We start from the raw sequence: 23460 nt of genomic DNA, 5'->3' as shown, positions 1-23460 counted from the left end.
CGGGACAGGCGGGAGTCAGGGTCAAAATGCTAGCCATGTAACAACAGAGGTTTGCTGACGGACTGGCAAGCGGAGAGTGACAGGACTGGGCTTAAAAAAGGACAGGGAACCAATCAGGTAGCCCATAGCCGCTGGCGCCAAATGAGCGGGCACTGGTGATACTAATCGGTAATCATGACAAAATGCAATACAGATAACTCTGTTTCTTTCATTAAATTTGATAAATATCTTGATAAATAGACATGACAAAGAAAATTTAGCCAGCTATTTAAAGGTTTAGGACAAGAGTGGTACCAAATCTACACATTTTCATTAGTAGTACTTTTTAAAAAAAGTTAATACACATTATTATTATTATTATTATTATTATTGTATATTTTAACATTTTAGTTGAGCCAGCTGGATGAAAAAGCCTGCATGTGGTCCCTAGATCTTGGTTTCCCACCCTTGCTATACACAGTATTACCAATTTGGTCATTGTTAACCGGCATTTCATATTGATACCATGATGGATCTTTGAACCAACAACTGATAGCATACGATGGAAATTTATCGCACAGAATAATGTCATTGTCTTTGAAGCCAGGTCAAGTCAAGTATGAGTAAAAAAGAAACCTTGAGATCGGGCCTCAAAAATGGTAATCCCCCTTCTAGACATGACCAGGGTGGAATAGATTTAGCATTGGGTAACAGTACACACACAAAGTAAACATCAATAAAAGAGAACACTGGGCAACATGTTGAAATTTGTCCGCAAAGTGCATGACAGCAACGACGCCTCAAGCCTGTAACATAGTCTTTCATTGTCTTTCAGTTTACAGCATTAATGCAATGGTAATGTGCTTTGTATTATATAGTATCATAGTTGCTTCCAGTTAATAAGCACAGCATCAATACTGATCCATTTGATTTCCCGAGAATATCATATCCATTATTCCAAGCATTATTGGGTCTTTACCTTTTACGTGAGAGTAGAGGTAAGATCGGGCCTTAAAATTCAGCCCGACCCGGCCCGAGTCGCGGGTATATAAACCTGAACCCGCCCGAACCCGACGGATTACTCAATTTGATAAACGAGCCCGAAATAAACCCGAAATTTAAGTTTGCCGCCAAAGTAAACACGGAGCTTTACTCCGGCTGTGTATACTTCAGCACCAAACTGTGTGTTTTGGCTGAGCTACGCAGCTTGGGCTTTACTTGGGGCAGAGTCCCTCAAATCAAGTGTGCACTGCATGCACAGCGGCAAAATGAACGGTTTAGCGTCAAAGTGCGCATCTCTGTGACGTGAAAATAAATGAAAATGGTCTGCATTTGTATAGCACATTTCAGGTCACTGAAGACCTCCCAAATCACTTTACAATTTGCTTCACACTTACCCATTCACACACTGATAGAAGCGTCAGCCATACAAGGCAACTATCTGCTTATCGGGGGCATTAGGGATTCAGTGTCTTGCCCAAGGACGCTTCGACACATAACAGAAGCCGGGAATCAATCCTGCGACCTATTTATCCTAAGACGAGCGCTTTACCTCCTGAACTACTGCCCCCCAAAGAGACAATTAAGATCCTGTAACGCTGTAATGCACCATGTAGTAACAAAAATGTTTTTAACAACGTGATCAGGAAATCGTTCTTTTGTACTTTGTTAGTCCCAAGTATTTTTTTGCAGTAAATGCACGTTTATAATAGTTGATTTTTGATAATTATTCCAATCAGTAGTTTTCTACTCTATAGTAGTAAACAATGTCACTTTAAGATTGGCAAAAAAAATATTAAATTAAAATCATATTGTTGTCTTGCAAGTGAAACTTCACAAAATGGCACCGAAAAAAAATTCTGCAGATTACAAGTTGCAAATAATGAAAGATTTGGCCAATAAGCAGAAAAAAAGTGTGTAAAGCATGTAAGCTATTGGGAAGAAGCTGAGATGATGTCTGTCGCCATGGCGCCTTATTGGCCCCGCCCGTGTGGCGCCAGCTATGGCTCATTGACAGATTGGATTTCTGTCTATTTAAGCAACCAACCTCTGCCCCGCAAGACGTGGGTTTTGACACGGTCCTGTTTCCTGTTGGCATTTCCTGTCCGGTGTTCTACCCGTTTATTTTTGTTCTGTTTAATATTGGTTTCCAGTTTCGTTCCCGTCTATTTTTGTCCTGTTTATTATTCTTTCCAGTTTTCGTTCCCGTCTAGTTTGTCCTGTTTTATTTCGATATCCTGATTCATTATCAATCCTGTCTGGCCCGTCCTGTATCGACCCCATCTGTTCGATATCTACTCGGGCAATTGGTGTGGATCTCATCGGCCTTTGGCTTCCTATCATTTCACGCCAGACTGCTGCCTAACGTGCATGACTCCCCATTTCTCGTAAATTAAAAGGCTTGTGTGAGAAACAGCGGTTCTGGTTCTTGACAGTCTGAAGCGAGGGGAGGGTGGTACATTGTAAATTTCATGTTGGTATTGTGCTTAATCATGGGGGCACGTATTTATGGTTTGTCACTTACAATGCTTAGTTTGAGCTGAGAAAAGAGGAAACAAAATATGTTACAAATTTTTAATCAAAAATTAGAAGTGCGGATAATACACGAGTTCGCGTTATGCACAAATGAATAAAATATTTCCGCATAAGGCAGGATCATTCTTCCGTACTTGGATGGGGATAGTATTTATTCTCTGGTTTGTGTTTTCTAATACTATGTGTGTGTTTGCTAATGGATGTGCAACCGCGGGAAGCCACTCAACACTTAGCTTTCGATGACAATGGCCGCTTGTGGTTTTGTTTTACGAAACGAGCACTAGAGTTGTTGTCTGCCGCCTCTATCCTTGAATAGCACTCACAATGTTCCACTAGGAGACAAGTGCGGCTGAGTGGAATGAGCCCAAATTTTCCTTTACCCGTCCCCACGTTGCCTGGGGCTTTTCTGTCCGCCGTCATCGGAAAGCAGCTTACTCATTCCACACTCAAAACGACTCCGGATCAGTACAGTGGTGTCGAACGATGATATCAATACGTAGCGTGTGGATATCCCTGAAGCTCTTTGAAACATAAGGAGATATTATTATCCATATACAATGAATGAATAAATGGCATTTACTGTCATTGTACATGTACAGTCATGTTCCAGAAAAGTCCTGCGATACTCAAAACCCACAGAGTACAAACATTTATTTATTAGATATCAGTAACATATCATACGTACAACTGTCACGAAATAACAACTATAGATCTACAAATAAAAACACAGAACACAGAATTGCAGTTAAATGAGTGATCTTCATTTTCATTGTACAATAGTACAACAAAATTCGAGGGCTTCTCATTTCAGTAAAAGGAAGCTATGGAGAGAGCGGCCAGCTAGCTACACGCTAGCATCTGGGATCTTTGGACTGACCCTGGTCTCTGTTAAAATACAAGCGTCCCAACTGTAACTGTTTACCATGAGTTGTAGCTCCAGGTCATCCGTTTCATGGGTAAAGGATGTAGCCTTGGTGAGATACAGGCTCAGCATGGGTGACTTAGCAGAAAGTCGGATCCATGGCCCGGCTAATGCTTTCTCTCCCAACACCGCCTCGATGTCTTCCCGGACCCGAAAATCAAATTACTTTTTAGATTAAATATTAAGTCACACACACACACACACAAAAACACAGAGCCTTTGGCAAACCAAACCTCCAACCCATCACGTGATAGCATTTGCTGTGCGTTGTCTGCAGTAGAACACAATGCACAATACTCAAAAAATCTGTAAGGTATCAAACCGTAAAAAGTAAACCACAATACAGTGAGAAGTTATTGTCTAACAAAATCAGAGAGCTTCTCCTTTCAGTTAAAAACAATGTATTATTGAAATAATCAATATTTGCATAGTCACAATGGCAGTTGTACGAAACATTATGCTCATGAATGCTGTAGATGGGACTTCAGAGTGATAATGGCTTTTGGGAAGAAGCTGTTCCTCGTTCTGTTTGTTCCTGCCCTGATGCAACTGTAGGGCCTTTTAGAGGGCAGCAGGTAACATGGACACCTGGATTTAACCTGTCATTGATAATGTTGTGGCCTCTGCTTAGTCACCTTGTCGAGTAGATGTGAACCATGGAAGGGAGAGGGCGGGCAATTATGCACTGTGCTGCTTTCACCATCCTCTACACCAGGGGTGTCAAACTGGTTTTAGCTGGGGGCCACAAATGCTATAAAAAAATCTCACGGGGGCCGGACTAGTAAGTTTAAGAGAAAGAGAGAGAGAGAAAAAGACAGAGAAAGAGAGAGGGAAAGAGAGAGTGATAAACAGATAGGGAGAACTAGGGAGACAGAGTAACGGTGAGAGAAAAAGAGAGAGCAGAATAGAGATATGAAGGGAAAAGAAGGGGGAAATGAATAGAGAGAGAAAAAGAAAGGGAAAAAAGAGAGATGAAAAGAATAAGAGAAGTGAAACGACAGAAAGAAAAAGAGTCAGCAGGAGAAAAAGAGACAAAGTGAGGTGAGAGAGAGAGAGGTCGAAAAAGGGAGAAAAAGCGGGTGAGAAAGAAAGACAAAAATAGAAAGAGAATTAAAGTGTAAATTAGAGAGAAAATTGAAAGAGAGCAAGACAGAGAAAAAGAAAGAGCTAGAGAGTGAGAGATAAATAGAGAAAAGAGAGGGAAAGAGAGAGTGAACATTAGAAAGAAAAAGAGGGAGAAATAAATAATAAAGAAGTGGGTCAAAGAAATGGAGAAATACAACCACAATTGTTTTGCAAGTGTTAACTGGCTTTGGTGACATCCAGTGGAAATATTTTAAACTACAGCTTATTTTCCTCTTGCGCTTCTCTCACTGTTGTCTTGCGGGCCGGATTTGAACCATTGCTGGGCCTGAACTGGCCCGCGGGCCACCTGTTTGACACCTGTGCTCTACACCTTCCCTCTGTCTGCTTCAGTGCAGCTCCTGTAAAGGCAGTAGGTATATCAGTGATTATATTGGTATCGATTTACCTCATATCATTCTCAATGGGTACAATATAAATTCAATAGAATTTTATATTAATATCCAACATATTTTAACAATAACAACAGTTGTAATGCATACCTTTAACTTTCTTTAAAAATTGAAACTTGAACCCCAAAATGATATTCTGTCTTTATTACAGTTTATTCATAAAGGAACAGTACAGAAATATAGAAATTTTATCAAAATGTATGTTTATATTTATGACCGATACCGATATTGTAATGTATTGTACCCCCACAGAAAGTTTGATGGCTGCAGATTTTAGAGCTGAGACTATGAATCCAAGAAGTCAATCAGTCATTGGGTGACTTCTAATCAACTCTTAGCAACTTGCTGTAAATAATTCAAGCCAACAACAAATAATTCATCAACTTATCTGTTTTTCATCCTTTTTTCATAAAGCAAACGCTAGCTCAAGGAGGGTGAGTCTTGTATTGATTCATGTAGAACATTTTGTTTGAATGCAAGACTGCCCTCAAGCCTGAAATCTACAGAGTTTTGTTTGTGATTATGGTGTTCAAAAACCATATCAATAGCTAAAACTCTAAAAAATGTATATATCTTTGAAGAAGTTGTACAGAATGTTGAACTTTTTAACTCTTGGCTGCCTTCTACTGCCTTAAAGTCATGATTGCAGACTTAGCCCGGTCATGATGTGAGAGCAAGTGCGATGCCTCTCGGAGGTATTGGCCACCCAAAGAACTGCTTGACATTTTTGTACAATTTCTATTCAAACGTAATGCTAAAAAACTGAAAATAATTTTATCATAATCAACAACATATTACATTATATTTACACTGAAAAAAACTGAATTGTAGGTGTTGCAAAAATATTGGCCTACTGTTCTCTCAGCTTTTACAACTCACTCCACAAGTTCCATGAAATGACTAATGAATAAAAATACCTAACAATGACAAACAAGAGTGCACCCATGATTCATTAAGTCTCAGTTCAAATGCACTTGGTCTGTGATGGGCTCAGAGGTTTGTGAAAGGAGTCACTGGATAACAGACAGCAATATGAAGACCAAATAACCCACCAAGCATATAAAGTTGTGGGAAAAGTTCAAAGCAGGAATGGTATACAGCAGGGGTCGGGAACCTTTTTGACTCAAAGAGCCATAAAAGCAAAAAATATTAATTTTATTTTGGGAAAGAGCCACACCATATATTATGAGACAAATTTACTAAATTGCTAAACCCGCGCCCCAGACAAAAGCTTAGTCTTCAGCACATTTATTTTTGATGATTTGATAAAAATTATGAAAAGAGAATAATGCCAGAGCCCCTGTCCCAAAATCAACAAACATACCACTTTAAACTTGTCTCTTTCTTGCAATTACTCAAGATCGGTTAAACTCCTTTTGACCCTTTTTTTCATACATATTGCTTTCAAAACCAGATGCAAGCAGTTATTGTGTAAAAACGTCACAACATTCTGCAAATAGGGAGCCTGATGAGCTCACTTTTGGCGCAGATGTCGTAGGGCGAGAGATGGGAGGGAGTGCTTGCACTTTTTGCATAGCTCCACCCATCTCTCCCACTCACCCAATCAAATGACTAAGTTCTCTTCCGGTGTTTTGGCGTATTTACAGTTCTGTGGATTCATCATAAGGTATCTGAACACTGAACACAGATTATATAGTGAACTTTTATATAAAGGATTCTTTAGCGTTGTACAGCCAAAACGAGTTTTTTTCCCCCCTTTTTTTGTGTGACACCTTGACTGTAAATTGTAGTATAAAACGTGCCCTATATATACTGCGAAGTAATATCCTGTTATTTAGTTATGGTTTGGCTTTGCGTGTGCCTGAATAGGATAAACAACTCAAGTTTTGAACAAGATGGAGAAATTTTGCATGCAATCAAATTTGTCTCTGAGCCACAGATACTCATAGAAAGAGCCATATATGGCTCGCGAGCCATAGGTTCCCGACCCCTGGTATACAGGAACATTTACACATCTCCCAGATTACCGTGCGAGAAATTCTATCAAGATGGAGAGAGCATAAAGTCGCAGCAAACCTACCAAGACCTGGCCGTCCCTCCAAACTTTGGGCCCAAACGAAAAGAAAACTTATCAGAGAACAACCAAAAGGCCCATGATCTCATCGGATGACCTGCGGGCATACTCAGCTGAGGTGGGACAATCTGTGCGTAAGACAACTATTAGTTGTACTCTGTATAAATCTGTCCATTATGGAAGAGTGACAAGAAGAAAGCCATTTCTGAAAAAATACTGTAAAAAGGCACGTTTTGGCGTAAAAATAACACTGCACATTACATTGAAAAAAAAAACATCCCCACAGTCAAACATGGTGGTGGTAGCATCATGCCCCGGGGTTACTTCAGCAGGGGTTAGGAAGATCGTTTGAGTTGATGGGAAGATGAATGGAGCCAATTACAGGGCCTGGAAAAGAGCTGAGAATCGGACAGAGGTTCACCTTCCAACAGACCAGCGACTGACATAAAGCAAAATCTCCAACGGAATGGTTTAAAACCAATTATATGAAGTACCGTATTTTCCGCACTATAGGGCGCACCGGGTTATAGGGCGCACCCCCAAAAAATAGTTTTTGGTCCTATATCTTCCATTGATAAGGCGCACCGGATTATAAGGCGCTACAATGGGAACGTCGACAAAACAGTCAGATAGTTCAGTCAAACTTATTACCCCCTTAACATTGCGAAAGCTTGCAAAGAAGCAAATACGTGTCGTAGACACGTGCGTATGCGGTGTCCGTACGATGTCACTCAAATGCACCGTTCCAAATATCATTCGGAAGGTTAAAGTCTTGGGATTCAAGAAATGCAAACCATTCCTTAGTTTCTATTTTCTTTTTCGCTCGCAACTTTACTGTGCATATGATAATAAACACTTGGAATTGAGTTTAATTTAAAAAAAAAAAAACATCACAGAAACATTGATATCACTCTGAAACAAGATACTTGGAAAATATATAGCCGGAGTAGCTCACCGAAGTCGGTGTGTTCAATAATAATGTGCAACCATGGTCCTCTTATATCCGTGAGTGTAGTAAATCCAGGAGAATAAAATATTTACAAATACAGAATAGTAAAACATGCTTTCTCTATGTCGTATACAACCAACCAAACTTGCTATTCACATTCATCTTTTTCGGCCAATTGCAGGCTTTGTTTTGTCCCTTTAGCCTATGCAAGCCCCTAAATGATAAAAATGATCGGAAAATACGGTAGAATGGCCAAGCCTATGTCCAAACCTCAATCTTAAAGAGGATTTGTGGAAAGATCTGAAAAAGTCTGTGCGCAAACAATCGCCATCAAACTTTAAGAAACGTATGCTAATTTGTAGGAATTACGGGCACATAATTCTTTTTTAAGATGTGCAAAACTTATACAGACATACCCAAACAGACTTAAGGCTGTGATCGCAGTAAAACAAGGTTATGTTTTTGCCACACCTACTTTTAAGTGGTATACAATTAATAATGTTGAATACATTTTGTTTCTCTTTACAATTGTGTCTCATATGTCGATTAATGTGAATGCCTGACGAAGATTTATTTATTTTCGTTGACCTTTGGACTGTACTTGAAAAAGGCCTTTCCTTTCTTTCACTATTTTCATGCAAAGACGATCATGAAATCAGTTCTGTGGTCATGGGAACAAGTCCAGTTACCATCCTTCCTGTGCAGAGTTTGCATGTTCTCCCCATTTTTGTGTGGGTTTCCTCCAGGCACTCTGGTTTCCTCCCACAATCCTAAAACATGCATGTTAGGTTAATTAACTGGGTCATATTGTTCCTAGGTGTGAATGAGAGTGGTTGTATGTCTATGTTCAGGGTGTCCACTGCCCACTGCCTGAAGATGGCTGGGATGGGCTCCAGCACCCCCGCGTCCTTACTGAGGATAAGCGGTGCAGGTAATGAATGGATGGATGCTATTGTCAACCATTTCTACTTACTTAGCAATACTCAAGTCATATGTCAAATATATCCCAAACTATTCTGTTTCAGCTCTAAACAGCAAACACAAAGAGACCTTTTCTGGGAACGGAGACGTGCCGCTCGCAGCAATCAGACGAGCGAGCGTTGACATTTCGATACCATTCTCTCAAACCAACTCCTGCGGTGAGGTGCAATCAGATAGAGGAAGCGGCGTCCAAGAGCCGGTGTTTTTATGGCGTCGACCTTTTAGCTGATCTGATTGCGACTACCTGCCGGGCATTGACGCAATATTTTTGTAGTTGCAGTTAGACAATTATGCACAGGAAGGCAGTTTCTATTTATTTCCAATTAATTTATATATTAAAGCACTTTTCATGCAATAAACTGCCACTCAAAGTGCGGTGTAAAAGCATTCAGCGTACAACAAGACCATAGTGCTACATCAGCTATGCGCACTAGACTCGATCCCGCTCCCAATAGATTTGGAACGCTATAGTTGAGATATGTATGAGTTTCATTTTACGTCCGAGCCCAATGTACTCATGAGAAGAGCCATATATTGCTTACGAGCCATAGGTGGCCGACCCCTGGCATAGACTAAAACAAAAAAAATCATTAGACTATGCCTGGTTTGGGTGTACAAGAAGACAACAATATTTTGGCGGGGAAAACTAAATTGAATTTTATCGCAGAGAATGATTTGAATTTATCCCATTCAAAAATGCAAAATTAGCTAGAAAAGACAATGGCAGTTTTCAGCATAGAAAAAGAAGCTAATTTTAAGCTTTCCAAGCAGAAAAAGATGACTAATACAGTATTAACTTTATAAAAAAAAAAAAAGACAACGCTAGCGCTCAAAGAACATTGTTAGCTTGAGACATGTGAACGTATCTCTGAATTAAGAGTTTTAATATCCAATTAATGTAATGTTAAGTCCAGAGAATGTTTACTTTTATTCTTGTCTTGTATAACGAAACTTTTTTTTCCAAAAAGGATTTTAGTTACTTGATGTTCCATTATTTTCCTTGCATTTTCAATAATACTGCTAAACATGAGCCCGTCTTTGTGTGTGTGTTCGTGCGACAGTTGAATCCCAGATTGGGATCCCTTTCACCAGTAGCGATGTGCTATCGCTAAAGGCTGTTTTGGCAATGCTTCACAAGAGCGGCGCTGCCAACTGGGAATTCAAGCGTGTTTTGTTTTTATGTTTCGGTATAGATGTCACTATGTTATTAAAGAAGACACATGAATATCAATATTTGTTCAATATTGTAATCCAAAGAATTCACTTAGGTCAAGCCCAGTTAAAAGCAAACACAAGGGCATCAGAACACGCACGACATTTCGAACTCGGCGTCAGAGATAGGAAGGCCAGGCAAGGGACATCTCAATTAACGGATGCGTTCAAAACGGCGGAATGATCGGACGCTTCCTCCGAGTGCTGCCGGGGATGCGTCTCATCAGTGGGGGGCGACGTAAGGGGTGCGTAGTATCCGGGTCATCAGAAGAGAAGCGAGGAGGCGCAGGCAAACTATTGGTGCAAGTCATGCGTTCCTCGCTTCCTTTGTTCCGCTCGGTTGGCGGCCATGCCTCCTCTCCGCAGCCCCCGGACCCTAAATGACCGACTCATCCCTGCCCACAAGATCGTTTCCTCTTTAGACACACGGACTTTGTGAGCCTAAAATCTTCTGTCATGCTAAATTCCAACCTCCTTAATAAGTTACACTGAGTTTACTGTTTACAGTCATGATGTAGGTCTGTCCTGTCCATTATGTTTGATCTAATAAAGTAAGTTGGATCCTGATTTTAGTTGGTCCATGAGAGTTCACGATCTAGGGAGGATCTAGTCATGTGGTGCAGCGGCAAATGCTAGGCCTATAACCCAGAGGTTGATGTATTGAAACCATTCTTTGCTAGTCGGAGGTTTTTGTGTCTCTGGCACAGCAAAGTCTTAGCTTTTTTCATTGTCATGTTAGTTCTGTACTTTCTCAAAATTGTGATAAGAGTGGAATTGCTCTGAACATCTTTTGCAAAGATTTCAGTCAGATGTCAGGATTGGTTGGAGAGATCATACCTTTTAGTAATGAAGTTTGGTGGTTTGTAGTACGTCCGAGAACGAGACATCCTGATGATTGTCTTACTTAACCTTGTGCTTGAAGTAATAAAGTCCCTTGGATCAAAGGGGAAACATCAGTACTGTTCTCAGTTTTTGTTGGTCTATGAGAGTTCATGATCTGAGGAGAATGGTAAACGGCTGGGTGTTCAACCTAAAGATTGATGTATCAAAATCATCCTCTCCAAATAGGTTTCCTGGATCCAAGATGCAACCCGCCCCCACTTATCATACATTGAGACTGTGTGGAGAGAGTCCACTCCTTCAAACTCCTGGGTGTGCACATCTTCATCTGTATTGCTTAACCTTGTACTTGATGTAATAAAGACTCCTGAATAGAAAGATGAAACATTAGGACAACATTTGTCTGGTCCCGATCTTTGCTGAGCAATAAGTGTACAAGCTAGAAGAGCCTTTTTATCTCACAGAGTGGTGCAGTGGCAGCATGGAAACGCATAGTCTTTTGAAAAAGCTTGTTACAATCTTGAATTCAAGTCCAGCTGGCAGTGGTAGGATTCAAACTCATACCTCCACAGAGACTGGAGTTTGGCTTCAACACCATTGACCACTCAGCCACACTACCTAGGATTGAAGTATTCAAAGTTTTAATTTGGGGAGATGTTACAGGGCAGTTCATGGCTAGGGGAAAAATACTTGTGTCTGTGTGGCTAATGAGCCTGGTTGCCAACCCCCACTTTTGACCCTGGCTGTTATGTGCACTGAGTAAAATCAACCTGCAGTTGAACCTGAGTTTACCTGACAATGAGGCCAAGTATTAAGCTAGCCACCTTCAGAATTGAGGTCCACAGAGATTTCTCACCACTGATAATCCCATTCCTGACACTTTTATTGTAGAATGTTGCTCTTGCAGTCCGGCACAGAAAAAAACTTGGATACAACTTCAGAAACCATGGGGAAGAAATGTTTGGGTAACAAGTTTACCGAAGGCGGTTAACCACACCTTCAAAGTTCCCTGTTTTGAAACATGAGAAGCCATTCATGGGTCTATTCCTTGTGAGTATCTGTATTACCTTAAACCTGATACTATTTGTTTGAAAAGTACTGATTTCTTGACCATTCTGCCATAACCACGTATTTGGTGATCCCACTTCTGTCCGCATCTGTTAGTCTGTGTGTTGGCATGGCGCTGCACTGAGGCGCCTTGGTACATTCAATGTTGTGTTGATGTGTAATCTCACATCACGTGACTTGCAGCTACTACTATGTGTCACCTCACACTCATGTCACGAACCAACACATTGATTTCGATTCAGATTCGCTGACGCGAAGGCACCTTGTCTCTGTGTTTGTGTTTGTTTATGTGTGTTTGTACTGAATTAGATTGAACTGTCTTTATTGTCAATGATATCAACATTGTGAAACATTGTATGGCATGAGAATGGACATGGGACTCCAGGGCAAACATGTAATGGATTTTTTTAAGAGAAAAACAGATAAAAGACTATCAGGGTAAAAAGCAGAAAATAGAGACTGGCTTGAAGACCACTGCAATGAAAAGAAATGCAATAACATTACTAGCACCAAAAAATAAATGAAAATTAGTCACAACTTACATGCTTTCACAGTTCCATGCAATAACATTAAGCATCAACCAAAAAGAATAAAGGACAAAAAGTTGAAAGATATGTTTATACAGTTTGGTGCACTCGTTTAGGGTTGTAATGGCCCTGGGGAAGAAGCTGTCCCTGAGCCTGTTCGTCCTTGTTTTGAGGGACCTGCAGGGACTGCCAGACAGCAACAGGTCAAAGAGGTGGTGGCTGGAGTGGGGTGTGTCTTTTATAATATTGATGGTTCTGCTATGGTATCGCAAACCGGCAATGTCTTGGGCAGAGAGCAGCCAATGATCTTTTAGCAGGGTTCATTATTCTGTGTGTTTTTCCTGTCTGCTCCCTTGGCCTCAGCATACCACACAGCGATCCCTAAAACCAGAATGCTCTGTTTTTGTATGTCTGTGTACGTTTGTGTGCACGCTTCCCTTCAACACAATTCCAACTTGAGGGGAAAGTTGTCATGCTGCAAACATGCCACGGTTCTTCCATTTTTTTTTAATACTCATACAGTTAGTCGAGCGTACTAGCAGCTGCACATACAAGCATTTTTTCCTTAGGCAGGATGCATCTGGCCATCAAACAGAGTACATGTGAGTGTCGGAAGGGAAGTACTCAACCCAAGTGGCGTTACAAAAAAAAAATAGATTCTCCATAGAAACGGATTCTATGGTAACAGTTCTGACCCAGTGTGGAGGTGTTTGTTTTACAACTGGCTTATCAAGAGGAGGAAGAATATTGCAACGCACACAACACATTTGAATTAATGGTCGCAAAGTGTTGCTTCACATTGTCGATTTAGCTCTGAGCGAGTTTACTTCTTAATTATGTAAGTAAACATTCATTAGTTATTCAATACCACTTTTATTTAGGCGTGTGCCAAAGCAAATATTCATTCTTTATCTACTGGCGACAAAAAGTAAATTTGTAAAATATCTATTTTTAATCCTCTCTAATAGTAAAAGTTTATTTTTCTGCCAGTAGATTTAATAAAAAAAAAAAGAATAATTTAAAAGAAAAAAAAGGAGCCTTTTTGTATAATACTTGAAAGAGACAACCTTTTACATTAAATTTCAAGATCCATCCATCCATTATCTGCACCGCCTATCCTCAGTAGGGTCGAGGGGGTGCTGGAGCCCATCCCAGCTGTCTTCGGCAGTGGACAGGGGACATCTCACACATCTCGCTAACCACTGCCCCGCCGTGCTGCCCAATTTCAAGATCCATTTTCAGTAAAATGTTATTGTTATGTTATAAAATACACTTAAAAAATAACAACATTTTACCATTTATTTTATGATTTTTTTTTTTCCGGTAAGATACGATGAACAACACTTAACTCAAGCCACATTTTACAATATATTCTAAAAATTACTTTTAGTCAAAAACGACAACAATATGTAAAAGGAACAACATTTTACGTTCTATTTTAATACTTCTCATCTCATCTCATTAGCTGCACCGCTTATCCTCAGTAGGGTCGCGGGGGTGCTGGAGCCCGCCCCAGCAATCATCGGGCAGTGGGCAGGGGACACCCTGAACTGGTTGCCAGCCAATCGCAGGGCACACAGGGACAGACAACTCGCTCGCTCATTCACACCTAGGGACAATTTGGACCGGCCAATCCACCTGAAATGCATGTCTTTGGAATGTGGGAGGAAACCGGAGTGCCCGGAGGAAACCCACGCAAGCACGGGGAGAACATACAAACTCCGCACAGTAAGTCCGATAGCTGGATTTAAACCCACACAGGAGGTTCCCAAGACCTTAGAACTGTGCCGCACATGCGCTAACCACTGTGCCGCCGTGCTGCCCTATTTCAATACTTATTTTTAGTAAAATAGGAAAAACATACCTAAGTAGTGGTAGTTAAGGCTTTCCAATGATATGTGGGATAACATAGTTGAGTGACTGGTGACATGGTACAGACACGTATTTGCTCATCAAAAGTCCAGCAGCCCGCTGGCGGGCCGTCGTAGTATTAAGGGGTTAATTAGGTCATTTTCATGCAAAATACACCGTGCTTTAGGTTTTCTTTTAGTCTGGGATGAAGCAGGTGAAAGTAAGAAAAGGACTGTTTCAAATACAGTCCAAATGCCAACCAAAACTCAAAAAGATGAAAAAGGAAGAGATTTTAGGAGCATGTCTCTGAATTTCACATAGCCAGAAGATGGCGTCAGCAAGTAGAACATCACCTTTAATGTTCATACTGACATGCTGCACTTGAACATTATGTAGCAGTATGTCCAAACAAATACAAAGCACTGAATATGTCATGATTTGCCAATTGCCCTCACCTGCGCGCACTCGTTTAGCCCAGGGTGCCACTCATTCCATAATTAGTTTTCCCACTTAAACACGTCATTCTCGTTCACTCCCTATCAGTCCGTCAACAAACCTCAGCACCTGCAAGTCAAGCACTTTTTGACTCTGGCTCATGTCTGTCCCGTGCTGTCCTGTATACTGCTCGTCTGTCCCTGGCTTCCCGATCGTCTCCGGTTACCCGACTTGCTTCGAATCTCTGACCACGCTGCATTCTCCCATCCCGGCTGCCTGACTTGCGTCCAATCTCCGACCACGCTCCGTTCTCCTGTGCCGGCTGCCTGACTTGCGTCCAATCTCCGACCACGCTCCGTTCTCCCGTCCCGGCTGCCTGACTTGCTTCCAATTCCCGACCACGCTTCGTTTGCGAGGGCTTCCTACTCCTCCTGCCCAGCGAGCACCGGATCGCTGTTGTTTTTTTCCTCTCGCCCTGACTTCCCTCAATAAAGCATTGTGTTAAACGTTACGCATTTGAGTCCACTGCTCGTACCGGTCGTGACAGAATACACATTCCCCGAGATCCACCAGTACTACCTCTACGATCTACCGGTAGATTGAGATCGACACAATGAGCACTTCTGGTTTAAGTTAACTCACACTGCATTTGAACCAAAGTTTTGGGATCAACCAAAAAACGAAACAACCAAAAGCTAATCTCCCTTACCTTCGAATTTGCACTTTTTGGAAATGTGTCTCTCAGAATGTAGAAAATTCAAGCGCATCAGCAAACGTTCCTACATTCCGATTCCGCATGGGTGGCCATTGAGAGCCTCAAATTCGGAGATAAGGTGGCAGCCCAAATCCCTGAGCGGCTGTTTGCTTTGTGGTTGTACAAGCGGCGTGAGGCTGAATGAAATTTGTGTCCCGGCCTGGCTTACATATTCCATATTTCTTCTCCAATACACATTTAGTTCCATAAGCCGGTTAGCACGGAGCTTAGAGACCAGGCCGATATTACAGTCGGTTGCTGTTTAGAGCAATTTGATTAGTTTTTCCACCCTCCGTTCATTCACGTCACTTTTAACTACTGTGTCACTTCTGTATTTTTTCATCTGCCGTTCGGCACTTTTGTATTCATTTCGCAGATTTTTTTTCTTCTTTCTGTCACACTCGTCTGCTTTACTCCTATACATTTTATTCTGCAGACTTTCAGCCTTTTAGCTCCTCGCCGCTAATGCAGAGCAAGTCATAAGACGAGAGGATAAGCTCCGGGCCTGACACCGGAGAGCCACGTTCGGCGCTTAGAAACGCGCGATGCTAATTTCGTATTCTAGCTCCAGTTGGCCTACAGATTCCAAAGTCGGGCTTGACTTGAAAAAAATCTGGATACATGGCTCAATCATGTTGTCAGGAAAACAATGGATGTGGATTGGGGTCAATATGTACGTCCTAAGTGCGTTGTTTGTCTGCTTGTGGCTTTTTATCTAGGGACATGCAAAGGAACAATATCGACCACTTATTAACTCCTGTTGACGGAATATATGTCAATAAATTCTTACCCCACCCAAAAAATAAATACTCCATTTTACTCGTTTTTCATTCTTTATCGTTTGTACATAGCATGATTTCAGGCATTCAGCAATAAACACTGCAAACATTAAAAAAACAAATCCATCTTGCTCAAGTAGCAGATCGTTTTGCTAATTTACTTAATCCCTTTGTCTTTCTTTCTTTTTCTCTTCTGTAATTATTTTTCTCTATCCCTCAATTTCTTTATTTTTCTCACTCTTTCTCTTTATTTTTATTTCTCTTTCTTTTTCTTGTTTTTCTTTTTTCTCTATTATTTACAGCCCTTTGAGACTTATTATTAAGGGGTATACAAATCGACTTGACTTGAATTAATAATTCTTGTTCTGCAGAAAAAAAGCGTTTTTCCACAAAAAAATTGAATATTATAAGAAAGTACGAGCTAAATTGACTAATAGATCAGGTAACTTTTAAAGTTGTTCATTAAATAACTATTTATAAGTAAGAAAAATAATCTGCGTTGCTACAAGATTTTGTTAACTTTAAGAATAATTAATACATTTGAATAAAATAAAGATAGGCTTAAAATATATAGTAAAGAAAGAAAAATGTTCTTGGAATGATCTGGTTAGATTTCTATTAACATTGATCCTATTAATTTTGTTTTATTAAATTGAAATGTCATATTTATTAATGATTAAAACAAATTATTCATTTTTTTATTTATATTTTCGTCCGTGATTAAGTCAGCAAAAGTATACAAATAAATATTTGCACAACAGCTGCACAATACAATAATATAATACATAAACATGTACCCAAAGGGAATAGGCCAAAGCTGAGGCTTAGCTTAGTTTAGCGTAGATTGATTATGTTTTTTTTACTTTGTTTCTTTTGCTCCAGCCATTATATTTATAATTCTATAACTTGATATACATTGTATTTCATAATATTATCACCCTTTTATCTATCTATCTATCTATCTATCTATCTATCTATCTATCTATCTATCTATCTATCTATCTATCTATCTATCTATCTATCTATCTATCTATCTATCTATCTATCTATCTATCTATCTATCTATCTATCTATCTATCTATCTATCTATCTATCTGTCTGTCTGTCTGTCTGTCTGTCTGTCTGTCTGTCTGTTTGTCTATCTATCTATACTATTAGTATTTAATTATTTTAATATTCTATTATTTATTATTGGATGGGACATTACACCCAGGAAGTGAGTGACCAAATAAGTAAAGGACCAGTGAGGAGGAAATCAAGCTTGACTGCAGGACTGTAACAGATTATTGTTGTTTAGGTAAAGGTTTTATAAATATTTAGGGTATACATTTCTTATATTAAGTGGCTATTTTAAAGCTGGTATGCAAGTATATATGGTACGTGAAGTCGTTTTGTTTTTGCTGGACATTTTGTTAATTGGGGAAAAAAGGCGAATATACTCTACTCCCTCTGCTTTAATCCGCACAATCTTGTCATTCGATAAATTTGAGAATTTGAGTCGCAACTTGTTATTAAGTTGGAACGGTTGGTCCTGAAGTCAGACTAGTTGAGAGCCACTGTGTTAAACCAGGTGAGGTTTTTTTGTGTTTTTTATTTTGCTAAGCCGCTTGCTTTTTCGCTGCTATTCTCCCAAACGACATTAAATGTCATAACTTTCCTCGAGCAAAGAGTGACAACGTGTGTGAAACTTGCAATTTGAATAAAGCTGCCTCGCTTTGCCTTCTTAATAGATGTTACGCAACTCAGGTAATACTGTCATTGTTATCTCTCTCTCTCGGGGAAAAGCGACCTCACATAAAAGTCTCAAAGATTGTCTCTCTCCGTTGTGCTATCCGTCCCAAAGCCAGGATCATTTTACATCTGTACGGAAAAGCCACAAAAGACTCTGACAAAAAGCATACGAAGTCACAAAAGAGCTGCCATATACAGCAGAACACGCTGACCTTTCCCAAGCGTTGCTTGCTGACAGAGACATCAGATGTTTGCTTACTGTAAACAGACGACCGGCTTGCCCTTCACTCTTTTTTTTTTCCCGTAACATCACAAAGAATGAGATCACGTCTCGCACTATTTAGAAGTAAACCACACCATAAGAAAGAAGTGAATAAATCACAGCACAGGATCGTGGTCCATCAATGTTCTAAAGGCAGAAAAGCAGTTGAATCAAAGGGTGGGTGGATCAATGAAAATATTGTTATTATTGATGGTGAGCGAGTACTTGGATCAGATTGATTCTTTTGTTTTGGGATTTATACTCTGTTGCCTTTACGACTATGATAATGTCGGTCATAAGTAGGGCTGCAACAACGAATCAATAAAATCATCGCTTCATTGTATCGCTTTTTTTATGAGCAATTAGCACGTTAAATTAATGCAAATAAGTGCATTGAACTTCCTTGTGAAGATGAGTGATGTAGTACTATTTTAGTCCAGCAGAGGGCACCTCAAGACTATCCATCCATTATCTGCACCTCCTATCCTTAGTAGGGTCGCAGGGGTGCCAGTGTCTATCCCAGCTATCTTCGGCCAGTGGGCAGGGAACACCCTGAACTGGTTGATATAAGTTACAGGGTACACTGAGGCAGACAACTCACTCGCTCATTTACACCTAGGGATAATTGTAATCGGTCAATTAACCTGACATGCATGTTTTTGGAATGTGGGAGGAAACCGGAGTGTCCGGAGGACAATATAGAAACTCCGCACAGGAAGGCTGGTAACTGGATTTGAACCCATGGCCTCAGAACTCTGTTGCCCACGCCTTGAGACCGTTTTAACAAAAATGATCTTACATTTTTAAAATCCTTTTTAATTGAACATTGCATCATCCATCCACCCATTATCTGAACCTCTTGTCCTCAGTAGGGTCGCAGGGGATGCTGGAGCCCATCCCAACCATCTTTGGGCAGTGGACACCCTGAACTGATTGCCAGCCAGTCGCAGGGCAAACAGAGACAAACAACTCACTCTATCATTCACACCTAGGAACCATTTCGACCGGCCAATTAACCTGACATGCATATTATTAGATTATAAATGTTAATGGAAAAAAACTTTTTTTACATACATAGGCTGCATCTTACTAGAAGCCGCATGTGCCTACATTAAAACATAAGCTATTTACAAAGGAAGATGGTACGCAGAAAGAGATAATAATATACGATACCTTAACCCTTAACGTTCCGACAGCCCGCCAGGGGGCACCTAGCCATTTGATAAACAAATACATGTCTGTACGGTGACACCAGTCACTAAGACATGGCATGCCACATATCAGTGGAAAACTTAAACCCTTGGGATTCATGATGTTCTCATCAGAGAAATATAAAGTCCAACCGTTTAAAATATTTACTCCAAAACACACGATAATGCTAACAGATAAATAGGAATACCCCTAAAACATTGGATGTTGCTTCTTGTAATATCTTCATTTCGCCACATTATTACCGTTTACAAATAAAATGACTCGTGAAATTATTCCCAATATGGTAGTTAGTGCTCCCCTTTCGATTTACAGCACGATGAGGGTCTGTTCATGCAGGTTTTATTCATGCACAAAGCGCAAAATTACATTACACTTGCGTCTTCTTAGACACATATATTCCACCTGTCTCAATCTCACCTTTACTGCCCTGGCGCCCCTGTCAGCCAATGAAAAAATACATAAATTAGCCGCATCGTTACATAAGCCGCAGGAATGAAAGCTTGGGAAAAGGTCGCAGCTTATAGTCCGAATTTTACAATATTTGTGCAAGGATTACCTATCAATTATGGGCCATGCAGAAATTTTCTATAGCGTTTCCCAAAGGCAAATTGTAATAGGAGGATGTTACTACTGCTGAAAATGTAAGCTAGATTTGACTTTGCTTTTACTCACTACCTAAAGGCGGCGAGATTTATCTAAAAAAAACTAATATATTTGCTATTTATTTATGTATTTATTTATAAATCCAAGTACAAGATTGAAAATTGCACATGTAAAACGCAGACATATTTGTGGCTCTGTAAACGCATGATTCACACCGGATTCTTTTTTTAATGGGATTGGAGAAATTGGAAAATTACCTTTGAAAGTCCTCAAAAAGTGCTTGAATTTGGCCTTGAAAAGGTGTATGAACCCTGAACATAAGTAAAACCAAAAATCATACAAAAAGGAAAATTAATTTTTGGAAGTTTCAGTATAATCAATTGCAACGTATCCCATTTATTTCCAGGTTTATAAAATAAGGAGAGAAGACATAAAATAGTATGGAATTTGCAAGAACAGGGGAGAGCCCAAACCTCAGATAAGGAATTTCAACCTGTTCTAAAAGCCATTCCCTAAGCCCTCTTCACTAAGTCTCTTAAATTATAAAAGCAGATTCACCCAAATGGTCGTGGTAAAGATCAGCAGATGGTGACAAACTGGATACCAGTGTAAACAACAAACGATCGTATGCACCAATAGTCAAAATAAACCAACTGGCCTTCTATGCAATTTCCTTTGCAGGTGTGCAATATCAAAAACAGCTTAAACTTATCCCAAGTGCTGCTTCCGAACTGTTGCCAGACCAGATACATTAATAAAAGGCTGGTATTGGCATCGATGTTATGCTTTTTGGGGGTGATGGACAGATGTGAAGGGGAAGCAAACTGCAGCAGGGATGCTCAAAATATGGATGGTATTTATCGACAAAACCAGGAACAAAGTAACAAACGAAGAAAGGGTACAAAACAAATGACATTTCCAAACAAAACTAAGTCAAAACCGGAAATGCAAAAAAACAAAACAAATAAACAAGTAGGTGCAAAAAAACTAAAAAAAAATTCAAACTAGAAACAGGAAACAAAAATCAAATCAGTGGAAATGAAATTAAATGACCAGACGACCTGTGCTGTCCAAAATGTCGTTATAAAGGGTCAAATTAATTAGGGACAGATGTGTAATGATTGGACACACCTGTGTCCAATTCTAAACCCGGTTGGCGTTCTCTCGTGAAAGGTGGTAGACCAGATCCTAAGAACCCATACCTGTTATCAGTGCTCACCTTTCCCCTTAGCTTTTTGTGCAGAGCCATTCTAAAGAATTTCCAACAACAAAAAGTAATTAATACAGCCAAAAAAAAATCAGCAGCTGCTCGCTGCCTATTCTGGAGGACATTGCCGATTCACGATAATATAGCAGACACGACAACAGTTATAAGGGACTCCTCTCACCCTGTCATTAAAACCAAAGCAAATATTTTCAGAGACAGTTTCCTCCCCAGAGCCATTACTACCCTAAGCAAGCACAAACGAGTGTTTTAAGTGTTGTGTCACTTGTTTATCCTGGAGTACCTGGAGTTGATATGTTGTTTTTAATGACAATAAAAATAATACTAATTAAAAAAAAAAAAAAAATATATATATATATATATATATATATATATATATACAGTTCTAAACCCGGTTGGCGTTTATATATAAGTTGTCTGTTTATTTGGTTTGGCAAAGTTTCAGTTACTACATTAAAGTGCTTTTCTCTGCGAAGCTGTTCCCTGTCAGACATTACGTCACTGTTTGGCACAAGGAATGCTTCTTAAAGTGTGCAAACATGAACACCAATATTTATTCTTTCTTTTACAAGGCTCTCTTCTTTTAGTTTGAAATAGCTCTGCCCAAAACATCAGAGAAGGCGAGCACTGATAACGGGTATCGGTGCCAATGACAGCAACAGTATGGAACCCAGTACTGAAAATCCGTGGATAGAATTGCCCTTGATTAAACTCGTAGACCAAGAAAATAAATTGGAATTTGAAAACGTTTCTTAAAAAATACTTTTGGAAGTAGGCCAGTTTTATGAACTAATGATATCAGTACTGGTATCTGTTGTGATCTCAATGACTCAAGATGAGTTGTGGTTTCAAATATTCATAAAATGACGTCATTTAGTCTAAGCTGTGAATTTATACAAAATTTCAAATCGTTTTTTAATGCACCAGAAAATAAATATCCTTTTGTTTTTATGTTTGAGTCATGACCTTTTGAACGAGCAGCAGCCTGCATCAAAGTCGATGACCAATCTCTCTTCTGATGTCTTTCAGATCTCCTTATCAGGCTGGCCAAGGACAAATTTGGCGCCCTGCAGACAGAATATCAAAAGGTAAATGGATGTCAATTCAAAGAAGTCACATGACATTCCAGTTTTTTCTCACCCTACATAAAAAGTCCCAGACGTTGATTGTTGATTCCTAAATGCATGCTGCATGTTTCTCTTTGTTTTGATGAATTCTCTTGGGATTTGGTTTGCTTTTGCTCCTGCTCTTTCTTTGACGCTTGTGTTTTGATGCTTTGTCTTCTGCATGCAACTTCTTCTTGCCCTTCTACTTCTCGTGAAATCATCTGGTATCGCCTTCAGCCTGAGAACGTTGTGCTGAGTCTACAGGTAAAGACCGAAAGTCCCAAATAAACCTCAACCCTCTTCGCCACAAAAGTACTCCCATGATTTTGCTGATATCTGTTTTTGCAAATATGTAGTACAGCAGGGGTGGCCAACGTGGTCCTCAAGAGCCTTATTCCAACCAACTGGATCACTATCAAACTCCCACACAGCTTGCTAACTAGCTGAAAATTTGCATTACCTGAGTTGGAGAAGAGGAACCTCCATAACATGCAGGACATGCAGCTCCTGAGGACCAGGTTGGCCACCCCTGAAATAGAGATTCAAAAAAACTGTGAAGTGATTTTTTTACTATTTAAAATATAATATTCATAGGCTATAATTAACCACCCTAATTGAATGCAATGTATAAATCCACATTTAAAAACGATCATTATTGTAAATTTAAACTTTAACGACTACTGTCGTTTATTGTGGTTAAAGGGGACCATAATCCCGACAAATCCCTCACTCGCAACAATAGTCCACCAGCCATGATGGATCGCGGACACCAAGGAGCTGTTCATTGTAAAAAGAAAGGACAGGAACGGGCAAAACAGTCCCTCTGCTGGACACTGAACTCAGCAACAATCAACCCGGTATTATGGATCACAGCTAAAAACGTGCACTTCATTTTAGGCGGGCCGGAATGACAAAAGTG

General features: G+C 39.9%; 1 protein-coding gene across 12 annotated transcripts in view; it reads left to right on the top strand.

The window, feature by feature from the left end:
* The window catches only part of prom1a (prominin 1a), an 87343-nt gene that overhangs the window by 5243 nt on the left and 58640 nt on the right, over positions 1-23460 (top strand). For 9 of the 12 annotated variants that reach the window (XR_015851245.1, XR_015851244.1, XR_015851249.1 and 6 more), the window contains exons 2-3: positions 22465-22523; positions 22779-22805. Coding sequence is in view for 5 of the 12 variants with exons in the window: in XM_088343253.1 (XP_088199379.1) it covers positions 22465-22523; positions 22779-22805 (86 nt within the window). In the remaining 7 variants the exon portion in view is untranslated. The remainder of the gene's footprint in view (positions 1-22464; positions 22524-22778; positions 22806-23460) is intronic. The other 3 variants (XR_015851248.1, XR_015851247.1, XR_015851246.1) reach the window with 1 other exon arrangement.

This window comes from Urocampus carinirostris, chromosome 9 (genome assembly GCF_059441175.1).
Source record: "Urocampus carinirostris isolate Australia breed hairy pipefish chromosome 9, RoL_Ucar_1.0, whole genome shotgun sequence".
NCBI lineage: Eukaryota > Metazoa > Chordata > Actinopteri > Syngnathiformes > Syngnathidae > Urocampus > Urocampus carinirostris.
The sequence above is the reverse complement of the archived record's forward strand: the minus strand, read 5'-3'. Positions and strand labels throughout refer to the sequence as shown.